The 19,495-nt window shown below is 36.5% G+C and overlaps 1 protein-coding gene across 1 annotated transcript; it reads left to right on the forward strand.

Moving 5' to 3' along the window:
• The first annotated feature begins 9,104 nt into the window (after positions 1–9,104).
• LOC113297241 (kinesin-like protein KIN-14B) lies at positions 9,105–19,326 on the forward strand. The gene is made up of 23 exons (XM_026545671.1): positions 9,105–9,651; positions 10,940–11,063; positions 11,512–11,598; positions 11,725–11,895; positions 12,345–12,451; positions 12,669–12,800; positions 12,894–13,066; positions 13,188–13,349; positions 13,530–13,621; positions 13,721–13,872; positions 13,950–14,123; positions 14,218–14,364; positions 14,444–14,635; positions 15,090–15,161; positions 15,584–15,630; positions 15,731–15,947; positions 16,406–16,597; positions 16,695–16,907; positions 17,081–17,431; positions 17,671–17,769; positions 18,140–18,280; positions 18,378–18,536; positions 18,633–19,326. The coding sequence occupies exons 1-23, from the start codon at positions 9,430–9,432 to the stop codon at positions 19,086–19,088; spliced, it is 3,882 nt and encodes a 1,293-aa protein (XP_026401456.1). The 5' UTR covers positions 9,105–9,429; the 3' UTR covers positions 19,089–19,326.
• The last annotated feature ends 169 nt before the right edge of the window (positions 19,327–19,495 follow it).

Consider the following 19,495-nt stretch of genomic DNA (forward strand, 5'->3'; position numbering starts at 1 on the left):
TCAAGCTTGTTGTCAAATTTAGTTTATCAAAATTATATCTTGATTTCTAATCTACATAAAGTCAAGTCTCAGATTATGATATAAATGTATAGTCGAGTACCAGACATCACTGCGTTCTACCGTTTGAAGGCGAATATCAGCCGAAGCTTTTGGAGAAATTCATAAACAAAAGGTAAGTGAAGACTGAACCACATATTACTCAAGTTTTCACCTTTATATCTATGAGAAAATGTATCATGAATAAATAGGACATTACATGCATAATATAAATTTTGAATCAAGTTTATCTTGTTAATCATTCTCGAAATATGTTGACTAAGCTTAAGAACATTTGTTCATACTTGATGAATTTGGTTAAGAACAATCTATTGTTTATGACCTAAATTATGATTCAAGATTTAATCACTTGAAAATATCCTGGAACAGTGATATGTGTCGTTGATGTTATTCGAGAATGTTTCAAATTGATTATTAGAGAGATATAGAACTACTATAAATCTCTAAAACCACTATATAGACATATTTGATCACATTATAACCTATGGTTGTGACTCAAGATTAAAGTCTTAAAGTGTTATAGTTTTTGCTAACTTTTCATGAACAAGTCATTGTACACGGTTGGGTTACGGTTCATCATAAGCAGAGTGTATATTTTGTTATGTTAATCTCAAGTCAAGTTTCTTATCTAATGGTGATTATTGATTGCTTGATTCCAAAGTTACCTTAGCTTAAATCTAAAGCAACCTTGATCTTGAAAGTCTATATAAGGAAAACCTCAAGCAGCTGGGATCTTTGCATCCCCGATACTGTTCTTGTGTGTCCTAGTTGTAACCTAGAGTCGTCCCCTCCTTTAAATCTTTTTAGGTTTAGCGACTAAAAAGACTTCACCTAGGGATTCATGAAGCCAGGTCCAACTATCTTTATCTTGATAGTTTGTGTATCCTGATCTTGCTACTGATTGTCGATCCTTTATCTCCAACAGACGAGATAGATAGAAATCACAAAGTTCTTCGTCTCATATTTTGTGATTCCACAGGTATATTCTTCTATAGCGATTCTTTGTTGAAATCGAAGTAAGAATTACTTGTAAGTTGAAGAATAATCTAGGATGCTCTTAGGGGGTCGTAAGTACCAGATTTTGAGGTTTGCTAAAATTTATCTAATACAATCGATTTCATATCTCACCTTGATCTTTGATCATAATGGAAATCACATATATGCTTATCTGTGGGAGGAAGATTGGTTTAAAGTCTTCAATTGATTTGAAGCAACTCTTAGGCTGTAAAGGACGTCAGCTAAGGGATTCAATTGTGCAGAGTCTTGAGAGATTCAAGAGGCGTAAGGAAATCGACTATAACTGAATCGCTGTAATGGTAGATTCAGTCTCAACTATATTTCAGTCTGAAGTTTTGATAGTAGGCTAGAGTCTGTAGCGGCTTAATACAATTTGGTGTTCAACTCTGGACAAGGTCCCAGGGTTTTTCTACTTTTGGGGTTTCCTTGTTAACAAAATTTCTGGTGTGTGTTTTTTCCGAATTATATTGTTTATCTATATAATTGAAATATCACAGGTTGTACGTAAATCAATCAAAGTAGATACATCCATCGTAATTGTTGGATATGACTTGATTGATCTTTGGAATCGTCCAAGAACTCTCACGATATAATCAGGTTTACAGACTTGTTTCCGAATGCATATTGATTGTGAGAGTAAAAGATATAAACTCTTTATATAATTCATGATTGAGATTCATTAAGTTGTAACTCTCGGAATTGTATTTGAGTTTAGTCCATACAGGTTGCCTAAGAAAAAGTTGGTGCTTTATTTTGGTACCCCTGAATTTTCAGACTCCTTCTCGCCAAGGCTGTGCTAGCTAGTATGGTTCATTTATGGCTTTCTTGTTTCCTTTTACTAAGAGGGCTATGAAAGAGCTTAATATAATATTTAAAAGGTTTTTGTGGGAAGGGTCATAGATAGGTAAAAAGCATAATCCCATTAGTTGGGATGTCATTTCTCTTCCTTACAATGAAAGAGGACTTGGTCTTAAAGATCTTACTGCCACTAATATTGCTATAACTATAAGACATGTTTGAGGTCTACTTACAAGTAAGAATACTATATGGACTCATCGGGTCCAAATAAATCTTGTTAAGGGAGGAATTTTTGGGATTTGAAGATGCCTAAGGATTGTTCTTGGTGTTGGAGAACACTCCTTGATGTTAGAGACATAACTAAAGGTCAAATTTGGTTTGTTTTTGGGAAAGGTACTAAGGTTAATTTTCTTCATGATGATTGGAATCATACTGGTAAACTTATAGACTGGATTTTTCGTGTTTCTGTAGACTTCATTTTTCATGATAAACCAAAGGTAGTTGTAGTTGCAGGAAATCCTACAACACACCCCTTGTATTATCATGACTATGATTTCTAGATCTAAACTTATTTGATATGAAAATAAAGATAAAGATAATGAAAATAGAAAATAAGACACAATATTTACGTGGTTCGATCAATTTGATCTACATCCACGGGGTTAGGTTTCACTATGATCATTGAATTACATATGAATTACATTGAGACTCCATTAATGAGTATTTGGAGCTCTCTCTCTCTCTCTATCTCTGGTTTTTGGGGAAGAATAAGAAGATAATAATACCAGTTACTTTTCTCCCTCCTACCTTTCTCTTTATATAGGATGTTACCTAGTGGGTGACAGCTCATATTTCATTTTATTTCCTATTTTCTTTTATTTCCTATTCTCCGTGCGACATTATCGCACAACCTTTTATGAATCTCGCACACTTACAAATACTTGTGCGATATTTGGATCCTACATCTTGCCTCTTTTTTCTTGAATATTGCTTGAAGAGCGATCTACAGGAAAAAATCCGTTGTTGTAGTTGTTGGAGCGAGATACGTGTTTTTGGAGTAGTCTTTGATCTTTGTTGATGAAGGAACAAGCGAAAGAATACTGGATTTGAAAAGTACGTACTTGCCTCTATTCTTTTGTGAAGTTCCGGAATGTTGCGAAGTAAATAAGAAGTATCATCTTTTGAAGTATGCGAAGTATGAAGTATCCTTGAAGAAGTATAAAAAGCATGAAGTATCCTTGATGAAGTATAAGAAATATTCAATTCTCGAAATATAAGAAGTATCTGTCCTTGAATGAGAACAATAAGTATTGTCTCTATTCATGCGAAATTATTACTCCATTTTTGGTGATTCTTGCCGAGAAGATAAAGAACATAAAATGTTTTCTTGGTAATCCATAGTTGCCTCTGTTCTTTATCTATGAGGGTAGAATCTTTGAGAAAATGTTGAATGTGCGAATTGTTTCTTCATTCTCATCTTTCCTCTGTCTCATGTTTTGTGCTCATGCGATAGTATAATCTCTTCAAGTTGCTTATAATTGTGCGAAATAATTGAGCGAAATGATCATATCGTTCGGAATAATCACATTCTGCAAAATTCTGACACATTCTGCGAAATTCTGACACATTCTGAATAATCCTACGAAACTCTAAATAATCCTACGAAATTCTGAATAATCTTGCGAAATTCTGAAAAATTCTGCGAAATTCTGAAAAAATCTGCGAAATTCTGAACAATTCTGCGAAATTCTGAAAAATTCTGCGAAATTCTGCGATATTATTGCGAAATTCTGCAATATTATTCCGTACAGTTTTGTAAAGTACTTGTGCGAATATAATGCTTATGTGATGATTATGTTATGAAATGTGTATGCGATGTTTATGCTATGAAATGCTTATGCAATGCTTTTATGATGCGAGTATGATGTTTGTATGATGAGAATGCTTATCTATTGCAATGTATAGCTAATGTTTGCGTTACTTAGCTCATTTTGCACGCTAAAATTGATGTATCTTTAAATTGCCTCCATTCTCTATTTCTCTGGCTTTTTCTTTAGTGTATGCATTCCTCTTCGTGTAGTTATTATTCCTCACAAGTTCTTACTTGTGTTTCATCTTTCCTTTTTCCTGCACTATTAGTATCTCATAACAGTATGATCATAATATCAAGTCTGCGGCATTTTCACTGCCTCAGTTTCATTTCCATGTACATATTCGCAAGCTTGTTTGCTTACATATAATCATTCTCACAAGCTTACTTGCTTACTCATTTTCTTATGTGATCTTATTTTTCCTTCCTAGTTAAAGGTTTTATTTTGCCACCTCTTGTCATTGCGACAAAATCGCAGGACGTCTTTGCACTTTCATGCAAAAACCCATTGATCTTGCCTTAACTTTTTCTTTTGTATTATTGCCTCTTCAGGATTGTTGCGACAATATGACAGGCCTAAATATTCTTGCAAAAATAAAGCCCCATGACATTGCCGTCTTGCGACAAAATCGCAGGACGTCTTCACACTTTCATGTAATAACCCATTGATCTCGTCTTATCTTTTTCTCTAGTATTATTTCCTCTTCAGGATTGTTGCACAAATATGACAAGCCTTAATACCCTTGCGAGTAAAAAGCTTCATGACATTTGCGTCTTAAGACACTTATCATCTCCCTAATGGAGGGTGCCGCCCTTATCTCCCCCTGGTTACCCCTTCAAGGAGGCGTACTTCTACCATACAAGGTTAGCTCCTCCCATCCGGTCTTAACAACAACCAGTTGTTTTCGCAGTCTCTTATCCCTTTTACCTATAGGGCTTATGGTTACGAGACTGCACCCTAAGTGATGTTTTCTTCGGGCCGAGTGCAGTATAAGCCAAGACTTGTCAAGAATGGCAAGGACGCTTCAAACGCCCATGACACTCTTGACTCAACCGTGTAGCTCGACGCCTTGATCAGATTCTGCACTCCTTGGGAGAGTCCTTATTACCTTAGTCTCTCAACCTAAGTCATATGCTTAGGCTGAGAATCCAAGGTGCCTCTCCCGGATGGGCTTTATTGACCCCAAGTCTCCATGACTCAGGTTCCAGGGGCGGTGTAACCTTTTCCCTGAGTCATGCTACAGGTACCCCCTTCTATGACGTACTTTAGGTCTTACATTTGCCTCTTGCGAAATTTTATTCGCGAACTAGGGTGTACGCCATAAAGGTTCGCCCCATTCTAATCTTAGATTTTTATGGATCTTAGATTGTCTCTTGCGAAATTTTCGCGTTTCTTTGTTCTTTTATTCTTTCATTCTCATAATATCATATCATTTGAAGCAAAGTAAATATTCAAGAAAAATTCTAATACATTATAATTATGAAATCTTTGTAATTCTGCGATTGTTTCGCATTTTGTAAATCAAATCAAAAATCTTTTTTTCTCTGTAAAAGAGATATTCTAGAGAAACATATAAATTAATTTTTTTCAGTTCTCTGTAATTTTGAAATCTCGCAATCTTTGTAATTTTGAAGTCTTTGTAATCTTGAAATCTTAGTAATCTTTATCATCTTTGAAATCTTGAAATCTTTGTAATCATGCGATTGGATCGCTTTTTTGTAAATCAAATCAAAAATCTTTTTATTCGTTCTTAGTATAAAGTAAAATGTTCAAGGAAGTGGTACTTATCTTTCATGTGAGTCGCTGTTGTTGTCAAAGAAGTGAATAAATGCCTTAAAATGTATGAATTTCGTGCAGCAAAAAGAAGTGTGAGAAGTGAGACTTGAACCCTCGATCTACTTCTTGGATTTTCTCGCACCATACCAACTGTGCTAAACCTCTTTTGCGAAATAACCAAAGTTTTTGCGAAGTAATCAAATTCCAACTGTGTAAGAGGCAATTCTGTATAAATTTCGCATAATAAAAATAAACATGCGAGAAGCAAGAATTGATCCCGCGACCTGCTTCTTGCATTCATGCCTCCTGACCAACTGTGCTAACCCTCTCTTGCGAAATAATCAAAGACTGTGCGAAGTAATCAAATATCAACTCTGCGAAATGAATATTTGTGAAGCAAAAATTATTTGGTCGCAGGAGAATCGAACCCATGTCCTCTAGTTTGCATACTCCTTCTCTGACCATTTGCGCTACTTGTTACTTGCGAAAGAAACACACAATGTTGTACTTTATTCCATTTCTTTGCCTTTAGGATTTCAAAAATGTGCGAAAATTAAGCTTGATGAGGGATTCAAACTCGAGTCTTACAACTCACTCTAGCGAAGCTTGACCAACCGTGCTACCTCATGTTTGCGAACTAATGAAACAATATTGCGAAATTATTCATTTTTTCGCTATCTGTAAAAAGAAGAAAACTATGCTCGCAGGGAAGTTCGAACTTGCGACCACGAACCAACGTACATATTGTTCTCTTGACGAACTGTTCAAGAATCTCTTTGCGAAATAAACACACAATGTTTTTCTCTTTTTCTTTTATTCTCCCATGCAAATGAGAAGAAAATAAAAAATATATGTCTCTGCGAAATTCGAGCCCGTGACCTATCGCTTACTCGCTCCAGCTCAAACCATCTGTGCGAATTTCTGTTTGTGATAGAAATTGCAGCATCTGCCTCTTATCTTTTCTTCGTCCTTCCTTAGCTTCTTTCACATTTGCCTTCTTCTCCTGAACATGAAAATCTTCCACTGAAACTTCCATTTTCTCCTTAAATTTCACCACAACAACTAATTTTTTCTCTCACTCTTTTCATGTCTTTGAATTGTTGATGATGTTTACTCCCTGAAAGTGTGATTTCTTCCATAAAATTTCCATTTTTGAACCTAAATTTTGTAGATCTAGAAAAATATGAACAATAGCTAATCTTCATGAAAATTTCTTGAATCAACAAGTTACAGGAAGGATAAATCCTTTACTCGTTCCCTGTTTCTAGCGCCATTATGTAGTTGCAGGAAATCCTACAACACACCCCTTGTATTATCATGACTATGATTTCTGGATCTAAACTTATTTGATATGAAAATAAAGATAAAGATAATGAAAATAGAAAATAAGACACAAGATTTACGTGGTTCGATCAATATGATCTACATCCACGGGGTTAGGTTTCACTATGATCATTGAATTACATATGAATTACATTGAGACTCCATTAATGAGTATTTGGAGCTCTCTCTCTGGTTTTTGGGGAAGAATAAGAAGATAATAATACCAGTTACTTTTCTCCCTCCTACCTTTCTCTTTATATAGGATGCTACCTAGTGGATGACATCTCATATTTCATTTTATTTCCTATTTCCTATTTCCTTTTATTTCCTATTCTCCGTGCGATATTATCGCACAACCTTTTATGAATCTCGCACACTTACAAATACTTGTGCGATATTTGGATCCTACAGTAGTTGCTGATTATATTTGTAATGGTGAATGATCTCTTCCTACCTCCTCTGATCCCATTGTTACCGATATTGTCACTCAAGTTGCTGAAGGGGTCTTTAACATTGCTGAGGAGGATACTTTAGTGTGGAAGTGTAGTACTTCTAGAGAGTTTATTACGAAAGATACCTACAGATCCATTTGTTCTCATAAAAACCTTTTTTTTTGTTTGTTGCATTCTTTAATTTGGTTTAAGCTTCACTTTCTTAGGTTCTCCTTCTTTGCTTGACTGGTATGTATGGTAGGCTCAAGATTAGAGAGAAATAATTAAAATATGGTCTTGTTGAAAATGTCGTTTCTATGTTATGCAATTCTGGTATTGAAAATGAGAGTCATCTCTTTCATGATTGTCATTTATCTTGTACTATTTAGAAGGGCATGTTATTGAAGCTTGGTTACTATAGGGATATTCTGCTTACTTAGAAGGGTGAGGTGAGACAGTGTGTTGAGTACTTCATAGGTTCCTATTTGATCGACTCCATTAAGAAAATGGTTTTTACTGGGTTTATTTATCACATTTGGAGGGAGAGAAGTAATTTTCTTCTCCAAAAATTGCTCTTCTCTTCAAGTGTGTGCTTTAGCGATGCTTTCGAGTCCCAACGGTTCATGCTGATGTTCACTACTGTAAGGAGCGGCGTGCTAAGTCTTCTTATTATTCAAGATATTCATAGTGCCCATCTTAGGAAGATTGTTGATACTCCTGGTAATAGAAGGTTTCTACATAACTAAAATTTTGATTGTCAGTTTATTGTTAAATCTTTTCAAGAGTACTGGTGGATTGATCCTAAAGAAGATGAAATTATGATCAGCTCTGATGGTTCAATGAAAGAGTTGTCGGCTGGATTTGAAACTTTACCGAGGGATCACTTAGGGGAGGTGATTGACTGTCCTTTTTGAGGGAGCAAACCTATCTCTGTAGATGCTCCTGAACTGGAGTAGAGCTTGGCCTCAAATTGACTATCTTTCACATGATCAACAAGATTCACATCAGTCTTGATTCAATGGGTCTCTATTTATTGTTGAAAAATAGTGAGGCCAAACCCCCTTGAAATTTGCTAGATACCCAGTACAACCATTGTTTTAGAGAAACCAACCGGGCGGCTGATCAATAGGATTCACATCAGTCTTGATTCAATGGGTGTCTATTTATTGTTTAAAAATAGTGAGGCCAAATCCCCTTGGAATATTTTGCAGATTTGGCGGAGAGTTGAGATCCTGTTATACAATTTACCAGAGACCCATTATAACCATTATTTTATAGAAACCAACCGGGCGGCTGATCTATTAGCCAATTTTCATCCAATGAATTTGTTAGATTGGAGCTTAGTATGTTTAGCTCTGAGTTCCAGAAAATTTTACTTGAGGATATAAGTAGGAAGATCCATATTGTGTGGTCCCATATTATTGTCGATAAGTTTTTCGCTTGACTTTCTTCCGCTCCGTAGTTTGCTAAACCATATATTACTTGAATTCCTTCTATATAGTTGTGTTGAATAACACATTGCGGAATTTGTCGAATTTTTTATTTTATTTCAGAAATCATTTCTTTCCCAATTGGTTTTACTTGATAATAATATGACATCACAGATTATTTTTCATTATTCCTGGAAAAATGAAGTGTGGCATTACAGCCCTCCCCGGTCCCCACCATAACTCTCGCCAAACTCACGAGATGCACAGATCCCTTATCCTCAGCTACTCTCAGCAGTATAGCCTACCACTCTACCAGAGAAGAAGAGAACATACACGAGAGCGAAAGGATAGACAATGTGGTGCGCAAATTCTCAAGTGATTATCAAATGAATAACGTGTCACACTGAACTCAAATTTTTGTAATATTTTGGAGGGACATCCAAAATCCAAATATCCCCGATCCATAAAAAAAATCAAAATAAAATATTATTAGTTGTATACTATTACTTTTTCTTCCGATTGTTTTTTTAGAGAGAGAAAACATAAATTTGAACAAAGTACAGAACGAAGCCAGGTCGGAGAGAAGACGGATTAGAAAGAAAAAATAAACCCTAAGGCTACATTTAAAAATCTCTTTCTCTCTCGTACTATATCGTTCGAATTTACTCGTCTTCAAGAAATTTGAATTGATTGTGGGAGGAGGAGATCTAGGGTTTGTGTAATTAAATGGGAGAGCAGAAAAATAGATGGAACTGGGAAGTACCTGGTTTTCAACCAAGGAAGTCATTTGAGTTATTAGAAGATGATGATGATATTAATAATGGTTCATTATTAAGGAGATATTCGGTTTCTACAGCTTCAGTCATACCATCAGCTCATTCTTCTCTGCTGGTTTCTAATAAGCAGAATTTGGCTTCTAAAGTTGATAAAATCAAAGACAAAGTTAAGGTATGAAATGCAATACACATTTCTTATTCTTCAACCTCTCATTTCTTCATCTATGTATAATGTTTTTGTTTTATGCAAATTTGTGGTTTCAGTAGAGTATTGAGTGAGTGGTTTTTTCTTTTTAATGAGATATGAAGAAATGAACACACGCAAGATTGAACGTCGAGTGGAAAGTAAACCAAAATGAGATTTTTTTTCTTTTTCTTTTTGGTATGTTTGTGTTTTTTTTTTTAATTGAGTGAGGGGATTGAGTTGTATTGGAGCTTTTGTCATCGTAAAGGTAGAATGATTTTCAAGTTTAAGTTCACATTTTGATTGAGTGGATAGTATATCGGTGAAGTAAATGTTTTAATACATTCTGAGATATTAGTGGTAGAAATGGAATCAAGGAAAAACTTAAATGTTTGTGTACTCACGAAAATTGGAATGGATCACTTGATTGGGGATTTAGTGTACATTAGGTTGAACTTAGTTGAACTTAACTTTTGAAGTGAAATGGGGTGGATGAAATCTAGGAAAAACTGAAATGTTTCTGTACTCACGAAAAATTGGAATGGATCACTTGATTGGGGATTTAGTGTACATTAGGTTGAATTGAGTTAGATTTAACTTTTGAAGCGAAATGGGGTTATGGTCATCATGATGGATTGTGGATGCTACTTCTAAGCATTGGAAGGACCTCGTGATTACCTGATTTACCACGCGTTTGAATACACGACTCTAAGAGTATCAAATACGCCAGGGGTATATACTTATTCGATACTCTACTAGGGGAAAGGGCAAAAGGCATTGGATGATTAGAACTGAACAATAGCTCTTTGTATTCTACTTCTTAGTTTTCTTCACTTCCAACACTTATTTTCTAGTCACGAGTTGTGATTTATGAATGTGAGCATTATTTGGTAACGAATGTTAAGTGTTTAATGCTAATGCTTTATTGAATTTAAAGAGTGATGTGTTTGTTGCAACTTTTTATCAATATTATACTTCAACTTTGGATTATTGGTACACTGAAGTATCATAAAACAACACTCAAGTATCAGATCACATTTCACACAGGTCACTAGAGTATCTTGCAATAAGTTGAAGCCTTTATGAGTTTTTTTTTGTTGATGCCCTTGTTGAATAGTAATTTTTTAGATGGAACTTTAGTGCCACATATGTTATGTTCTTTTGGTGCTGTGCACATTTGTTGTTTGCCTATTAAATCAAATAAACATGTTCTTGTTTCTTGCATGTACTTGATACCTTGTTACATCTGAAATGATTTTGTGCATTTGTTTGGTAGAGGGCCAAAGAAGACTACTTGGAATTGAGGCAAGAAGCCAACGACTTGCAGGAGTACTCGAATGCGAAACTTGATCGAGTTACACGTTACTTGGGTGTTCTTGCAGATAAAACTCGTAAATTAGGTAAAGAAGTGACTGTTGTACGTGTTGCCAAATGAAAGACTTTCAGATGCGTAAGTTTGTTTATAAGGATAAGAAGTAGGTGCTGCAAGGTTATGCCATATACAAAAAGGCCTTATATTTGATGTTTGAGTTACCTGTTAGTTGCAATACATTCTTTTAAAGTCCGTTAGTCGTTTTATTTGTTATTTTTGAACTGCTCAGTCTGTTTCAAGACCATGAAGATGCTTTCGTATTCTGAGCTGCCTTTGACAATTTTAGAGCCATGAGACCTGTGATAGAACTATACCTTGTAAGCTAGGTGCGTGAGACCATGACATAATTCCTCTTCTACATTGGGTTATTATGTCTAAATTTTGTTGTTCTTAGTGATCTATATTCTTCAAGCTAAGATAGTCCGTAAACTGTTTTTTTGTTCTTTTTTTGATGAAGAAATGTTATCTACTTCCAGACCAAGCTGCCCTTGAAACCGAGGCTAGAATATCTCCGCTTATAATTGAGAAGAAAAGGTTGTACAATGACTTGTTGACAGCAAAAGGTACCAAGATTTACCATTAGTTCTTGAATCTCTTATTTTATGTATTTGGTATAGTAAAAATTTCATTATTTTTTAATCTGTTTCTTTTTACATCTTTTTTTTTGGAATGTGTACTGATGGTTTCAGGAAACATTAGGGTGTGTTGTCGCACAAGACCACTATTTGAGGATGAGGATTCGTCTGTTGTTGAATTTCCTGATGAAATTACAATTCGTGTTAACACTGGCGATACTTCTTTCTCCAACCCAAAGAAAGATTTTGAATTTGATAGGGTTTATGGACCTCATGTTGGACAAGGTGAGAGAACGCAGTTGCCTCACGTATTTAACTCTGTAGTCTGTATTTTGCTCGACACCAGAATTCAGCCGTTTCTTCTGGATTTGTGGCAAGAAACATATGCAATAAGAAGTGGTTAGTTAGGGGGTGGTGGTGGGGAACCAGAAACAAAATTCGAATTAAAGAGTAAGAAACAGGGATAATGTCCCACATAACTAATTTGATGTCCATAGTTCCAAAGAATTGGCTCATCGCTTGCTTCTAATGTGAAAGAAGATGATAGGCCGTCCTCTAGTCAGTCCCTGATATGCTTTATAAGGTTCTTTAATGCCAAACCCATGCATAGAGCTTTGAACTTCTAACCTCTGCCTTAAAGTTTTGGATAAAGATATTATTTTTGTTATGCTTATACTGGTTACATGTGTTGCATACATTGTACTTACCTGTTGGCATATGCTTTTTGCATGTAGGGGAGCTTTTCCAAGATGTTCAGCCATTTGTTCAGTCAGCATTGGATGGATATAATGTCTCCGTGTTTGCTTATGGGCAAACTCATTCTGGAAAAACACACACCATGGTTCTCTCTCTCTCTCTCTCTCTCTCTCTCTCTCTCTCTCACTGTCATCCTTAAACAGATCTGTCTTCCCTGGCAATTTAATGTAATTGAAGTTAGTTTCAATGTTAGGAAGCCGAGTATAAGATTTTCATAATGTATTGAAATTTTTGGCTGCATGATGTTTATCAACTGTTTTCTAGTTTCAAAATCTCTGACTGCATTACCTAACCTATTGCAGGAAGGATCCAGTCAAGAGCGTGGCTTGTATGCTCGATGTTTTGAAGAGCTATTTGATTTATCAAATTTAGATTCGACTTCTACTTCTCTCTTTACGTTTTATGTCACAGTCTTTGAGCTCTATAACGAACAGGTTCTATTCACTTATACTCACACAATTGCTAATGTACCCTTATACCCTTATCAGCTTATCTTAGTTTCTCTAATTCTGGTGTGTTCTTTATAGCTACGAGATTTGTTGCCTGACAATGATCTGCCAAAAGTGCGCATGGGGTCAGCAGACTCTTTTGTAGAACTTGTGCAGGAGAAAGTTGAAAATCCAGTGGACTTCTCCAAAGTCCTGAAAGTGGGAATTCAGAATAGGGGCACAGACACATCAAAATTCAATGTCTCTCATTTGTATGGTTCTTTTACTTTGTCTGCTGAGTTTTTCACGTCCTTTCTGTCCCAAACCCCTTCTTACCTGTTTGTAGCAAACCACATGGTTCTCAAGTTTTATTATGGGCTATGCTGTTTTCAGGGTCATCACTATTCATATACAATACAGCAATTGGATCACTGGTGAAACTTTATACAGCAAGCTTTCTCTTGTAGACTTGGCAGGAAGCGAAGGTTTGCTCATGGAAGATGCTACTGGAGAGCATGTTACCGACTTGTTGCATGTGACGAAATCGCTATCTGCGTAAGTGTTTTCATTACTTAACATGTCTATTGATTGAGATTTTCTAGCTTAGATGTAAGAAATTTCAGCCTATTTAATAAAACATGAAGTTTTTTACAGGTAGGGCCAGACACAAAAGATTTCAACTATTTGTTTGTGATACGAAAAGACCCTCTAACTTTCTTGGTATTTCACTTGTAGTTTGGGTGATGTCTTATCTTCGTTGACCTCAAAGAAGGAGGTGATACCTTATGAGAACTCAAGACTCACAAGACTGCTCGAAGATTCAATAGGTAATCAGTTCTTTCTACTTAAGTGCTGAAGTTGGCGGTTAAAGTTTTAACCAGTGATCCAAACCTTTTGTTAGAGTTTTAATGTCAAACCTTTTGCAGGTGGAAGCTCAAAAACATTGTTGATCGTAAATGTCTGTCCCAATGCTTCTAATCTGCCTAAGACACTGTCAGCTCTTACTTTCTCTGCAAGAGCTCGGAGTGCTGAGCTAAGTCTTGGGAATCGAGATACCATTAAGAAATGGAGAGATGTTGTAAGTTTGCATTAAATCTTCTGATGGAATATTGAGATGCCGATCTCTCTTTCCTCAAAGTTTTCTTTACTGTGCAGGCAAATGATGCCAGGAAGCAGTTGTATGAAAAAGAGAAGGAAGTTCAAGATCTAAAGCTAGAGTCTCTGGGACTAAAGCATGAGCTTAAAGATGCAAATGAGCAATGTATTCTTCTTTTCAATGAAGTACAGAAGGCCTGGAAAGTTTCTTTTACATTGCAGGCAGATCTGAAGGTTCTTCTTAAGTTCTTTAATATCTCAAAACATTCTATTTATGCTGTATCGAGGGCAATTGGACATTATGTTCATTGTATCATTTTTGTTACAGTCAGAAAATCTGATGCTGTCCGAAAAGCATAAAATTGAGAAGGATCAAAACGCACAGCTCAAAAATCAAGTTGCTCATCTTTTACAACTGGAGCAAGATCAGAAAATTCAGATGCAAGAACGCGATTCGACAATTCAGGCCCTACAGGTAGAACTTCTTACCTTCTTTCTTTGTTTCTTTCTTTCTTTCTTTATTAATATTCATTATTATTTTTCCCTCAATGTAGGCGAAAGTTAAGAGTATTGAATCACAGCTAAAGGAAGCCATCCAAACTAGTGATGCAAGGTCAACTGTTGGATCCCAATCTGGATCTATTGGTGCTTTGTCGACTTCCATGGCAGCTGGGGATGAAGTAAATTCCTCAGCAGTTACCAAGAAGCTTGAAGAAGAACTATCAAAACGAGATGCTCTTATTGAGGTCTGCTATATATTTCCATATGTAATTCTGTTAAGTTTACTTATAGTTACAAGTAATTGCTGTTTCCGTGTTATCAATGGGTATTGGTGGTAACTCTATTATATTTCTTTGAGATTTTTGGAAAATAAGGTGCGTAGATGTTGACTGTTGAGTATTCTGGTACATCATACTCTTGTCTGTATTATTCTTGAGATTTGTGTTACTTTTCTAAGCAGGCTAGCTGAGGCATTAATAGCATCATGTTGAGTAATATGACTGTTGATTTATAGTTCATTTGAGTTTCCCAAAATGCTTCGTTGTTGTTTTTTAGGGTTTGTACTTTGAGTTTGTTATGTCTCAATAGGAAAGTGCAGCTGTTTTACATTTCTAAGTGAAGTGTATTTCATGTCGACCTGTTGATTATTCACGGTATTTTGAGTTGTCTTTTAATTTTAATAAATGTGTTATTTGACAGAGGTTGCATGAAGAAAATGAGAAGTTGTTCGATCGATTAACAGAAAAAGCTTCATTAGCGGAATCATCACAGGTTGATATTCTTTGTTAATCTGTTAATCGTTATGCCCATTACATAATGAGTTTGTTGAGGTACTGAAAATGAAAGGTTAGGTCGTTAAGGAGATGTCGATTTGTCAATGGATGTACGCCTATGTTTTATCTTATTTCATTTGTTCAGTTCCCGCTTGCGACCTAGACAATTTTTTGATAATGACCGCCAGAAGTCTTCTTAGATGTTGTGGTGTTCTCCTTACAGTGGGATTGAGGTGCCTGCTTTTGTGGGCCGTACAGTTTGCTCCTCTGCATTTCACCATGTCCTTTGGGCTCGAATGGAATTTATTTTCCTTTTTTTTAATTATTATTATTTGTATTAGTAGTGTGTATGTGTGCTTACTTTTTAAACCACTAAGATTTTCTTTACTTGTTCTAAGACCTGTGCTTATTTTTGTTTAGGTATCAAGTCCATCAGCTAAAGGGTTGGCTAATCAGACAGCGAGCAGGTTTACAGTTTTACAACATTTCGCAATTTTCATTTTTGTTTTATGGACCCCCACTTTTGTAAAAACAGAACGATGACTTTTTGTGTGGATTTTTCTGCAGGAATGTTCAAAGCAAAGGAAATCCTACAGATGTACTTGCATTGCCCGCGCCAGCAGAGAAGACGAATAGCTCAGTTGCACTGGTTAAGTCAGGTAATGATAAAGTGAAAATGACTGCAGCTGGAGAGTATCTGACCGCAGCCCTTATGGAATTTGATCCTGAGCAATATGACGGCCTTGCTGCTCTTGCCGATGGAGCCAACAAGCTTTTAATGCTGGTAGCTTCTTATTCTTTATTCTTTATATAGGTTTATCTGTAGTTAGTGATTAATCAACTTTTTAGGCTAAAATGAAACAGTGAAAGTATCTCTTTTCCAAAAACAGAGGGAGTATTATTTTTGTATCTTCTGTAAGATAATTATTTTTAGGTTGAAGGAACAAAAAGAGCTCTACTGTGGTCGCCATTGTTTGCTAGCATGATTGCGAAATATCTGTTTCTCTGGATGTTGTGTGTTTCTGTTTTTATTTTATTTTGGATGATGTGTTACTTATGCAGAGCTGCAGAGCATAAATATCCTATTTTTCTGTCGTTTGCTAGCATATTCAGCAAATTAAAAATTTCCATTAGCGGAGTACGTTGTGTGTTTCTGTTCTGATGATTTTGGATGATGTTTTGTGAAGGCAGAGCATGAAAATCCTGATATTCTGATCACCAGTTACGAAATTTGAATTTCAGGTTTTAGCCGCAGTCATTAAAGCAGGTGCTTCAAGAGAGCACGAGATACTTGCTGAAATCAGAGATGCTGTTTTTTCATTTATCCGTAAAATGGAGCCGAAAAGAGTGATGGATACGATGCTTGTTTCTCGTGTTCGAATTTTGTATATAAGATCATTACTTGCTAGGTCTCCGGAGTTACAATCCATTAAGGTAAATTAACAGCTCCTTTCATTTACTACGTCTTTTCTACTCAAGAATCTGTATGCCTTTGGCGTATGTCCTGGATCACTGATGCTCTCGGTTATAGGTTACTCCAGTTGAGCGTTTCTTAGAGAAGGATACTGGTCGCAGCAGAAGTTCCAGTCGAAGTAGTAGTCCTGGTAGGTCTCCTGTGCGTTATGACTCTAGTACCAGGAACGCTCTGATTGAGGAGCACATACATGGGTTCAAAGTAAACATTAAGCAAGAAAAGAAGTCAAAGCTCTCATCGATCGTATTGAAGTTGCGAGGAATTGATCAGGTACGTTTAGTAATCATATATTTTACCTTGCACAAAAAACCGTTACAGCGAGCATATTAGCTAGATCAAAAATTTATGTTAGTAGGGCTGGAGTTGATCAACTGGTTTTCATGTTACCATAGAGCAATTTTTCATTTTTTTTTCCTAATATCGTGCAAATATACTTTGGGCAGGAGACCTGGAGGCAGCATGTAACCGGTGGTAAATTAAGGGAAATCACTGAGGAGGCGAAAAGTTTTGCAATTGGTAACAAGGGGCTCGCTGCTGTCTTTGTCCATACCCCAGCCGGTGAGCTGCAACGTCAAATCAGAGCTTGGCTTGCAGAGAACTTCGAATTTCTTTCTGTTACTGGAGGTGATGCTATGTCAGGGTCAGCTGGACAGTTAGAGCTTCTTTCAACCGCTATTATGGATGGATGGATGGCCGGTCTTGGAGCCGCACTTCCACCCAATACAGATGCTCTGGGACAGCTCTTATCTGAGTACTCAAAGCGGGTCTACACATCCCAATTGCAGCACTTGAAGGTACTCATTATATCATTATCTCAAATCATTCACATCTTGAACTTGCTCTTCTGAATGAGCAATTGTCTGTGACCTAAGAAGATAACTTCTTCTCTTCTATGTTAATTACAGAAAGAGATGTTGCTGTTTTTGTGTTATATATTCCATTCAGTTAGAAGTATATCCATTTTGCATGGTTTTATGTTCTCCTGAATTGCATCGTGCAAGGGTTGTTGATACCTTTCCTGGCCTTTGATCAGGATATCGCGGGTACCTTAGCAACAGAAGAGGCAGAAGAGACTGCACAAGTGGCTAAGCTGCGCTCTGCTCTTGAATCTGTTGACCACAAGAGAAGGAAGGTGAGATTTTTATATTTCTCAAGTCATGGTTCATGACCATGTTATGCCTCAGGAATGTTACTTCTCACTCTGAAATTCTATTTTCGTTTCTAACCTACTGCTAATCTAATGTCCAGCCTCATGTACTTGGACGATTTGGTCAACATGCAATTATTTCTACATAAGCATGTGTTTTCTATCTTCCTTCTGGAGTTCTACACCAAACAATAAAATCCAATCAAGAATGACCACGTTATAATATTGATTATCAGGATATAGATATCGTATTTTAGTGTCCGGTAAATTGTAATTTGCACAGACAAGTCTGTCTCTAAATTATATGAGATACATATGTTGATTTAATCTCTAAATCCTATTATTCTATTGTCAGATTTTGCAACAACTGCGGAGTGATACTGCTCTATTACGAGTAGAAGAAGGTGGTTCACCAATTCGAAACCCTTCTACTGCGGCTGAAGATGCAAGACTGGCTTCTCTCATTTCCCTTGATGGCATGTTGAAGCAAATCAAGGTTTTCCATAATTGTTGGCTTTTATTTCAATTTGTGCAGAATTTAATAGTTTTTCATGCGTAAGCGAACATCACTCTCAATTTTCCTCTGTTCCCAGGATATAATGAGATTATCAGCTGTAAGCTCACTGACTAAAAGTAAGAAGAAGGCGATGCTTGAAACTTTGGACGGATTAACCGAACAGATGCCTTCTCTTCTTGACATCGATCATCCTTGTGCCCAGAGACAAATAGCGGATGCTCGTAGTGCAGTAGAGGTATTTCTACATTTTGAAGTTTGCCACATATTAATTTGTATAATAATTGGTATCTCCTATATCAATTTCTCATTGCTCCGAGTTGCATATATGCAGTGCATTCCTGAGCAAGATGATCGTCAGCCTGAAGAATCACGGGCTCCTCACCCATCTGGAGATTGGGGGCGAACTGCAGAGATTGATGTTAACCAGTGGAATGTTTTGCAGTTCAACACGGGTTCGACAACCCCATTTATCATCAAGTGTGGGGCAAATTCCAATTCAGAGCTGGTAATCAAAGCAGATGCTCGTGTACAAGAACCTAAAGGCGGGGAGATTATTAGAGTTGTACCAAGACCCACGGTTCTTGCTAATATGAGTTTGGAGGAAATGAAGCAAGTATTCAACCAACTCCCAGAAGCACTTAGCTTGCTAGCACTAGCAAGGACTGCTGATGGAACACGTGCCAGGTATTCTAGATTGTACAGGACATTAGCTATGAAGGTCCCATCATTGAGGGATCTTGTCAGTGAGCTTGAAAAGGGGGGAGTTTTGAAAGATGTAAAGTCATGAATGTTACAATATCCACGTGTATTTGTTGTTGTACCGAGTGTCTCCTTTCTGTTCGTTCTCATGTCTCATGGAACAGCTTACCCCTCACATTTTCACCAGAGATGTATAGCTTAGTGAGAGCTAACGCTAGGTTTTGTTAATACCATTCTGTTTGTAGCAGTCCTTTCCGCCACTTTGGTACTGCAACCATATTGTTATTTTTGTTATAGTATCATATTTTTATTTCTGTGTCTGAAAATGAGACCCTTTTGTTTTGTAAAATGCTTAATTTTATGTGCCTCTGTTGTCATTTACAGTGATTCGTTTTGACAACATGCTGGCCATAAATTAACATGTCACCTGTTATCGACTTGAGCACATCTTTTTCTTAACAGAAATTAATTGGCCTTGTAATATGCTACAATCGG

The sequence above is a fragment of the Papaver somniferum genome, chromosome 1 (assembly GCF_003573695.1).
Source record: "Papaver somniferum cultivar HN1 chromosome 1, ASM357369v1, whole genome shotgun sequence".
Lineage (NCBI taxonomy): Eukaryota > Viridiplantae > Streptophyta > Magnoliopsida > Ranunculales > Papaveraceae > Papaver > Papaver somniferum.

Excerpts from the sequence above, each read along its gene's own strand:
- LOC113297241 (XM_026545671.1), top strand. The coding sequence starts at position 9,430 with ATGGGAGAGCAGAAAAATAGATGGAACTGGGAAGTACCTGGTTTTCAA. Across the intron at positions 11,896-12,344 it reads TGGACCTCATGTTGGACAAG|GGGAGCTTTTCCAAGATGTT; the intron begins GTGAGAGAACGC and ends TTTTGCATGTAG. Across the intron at positions 18,281-18,377 it reads GCATGTTGAAGCAAATCAAG|GATATAATGAGATTATCAGC; the intron begins GTTTTCCATAAT and ends CTCTGTTCCCAG.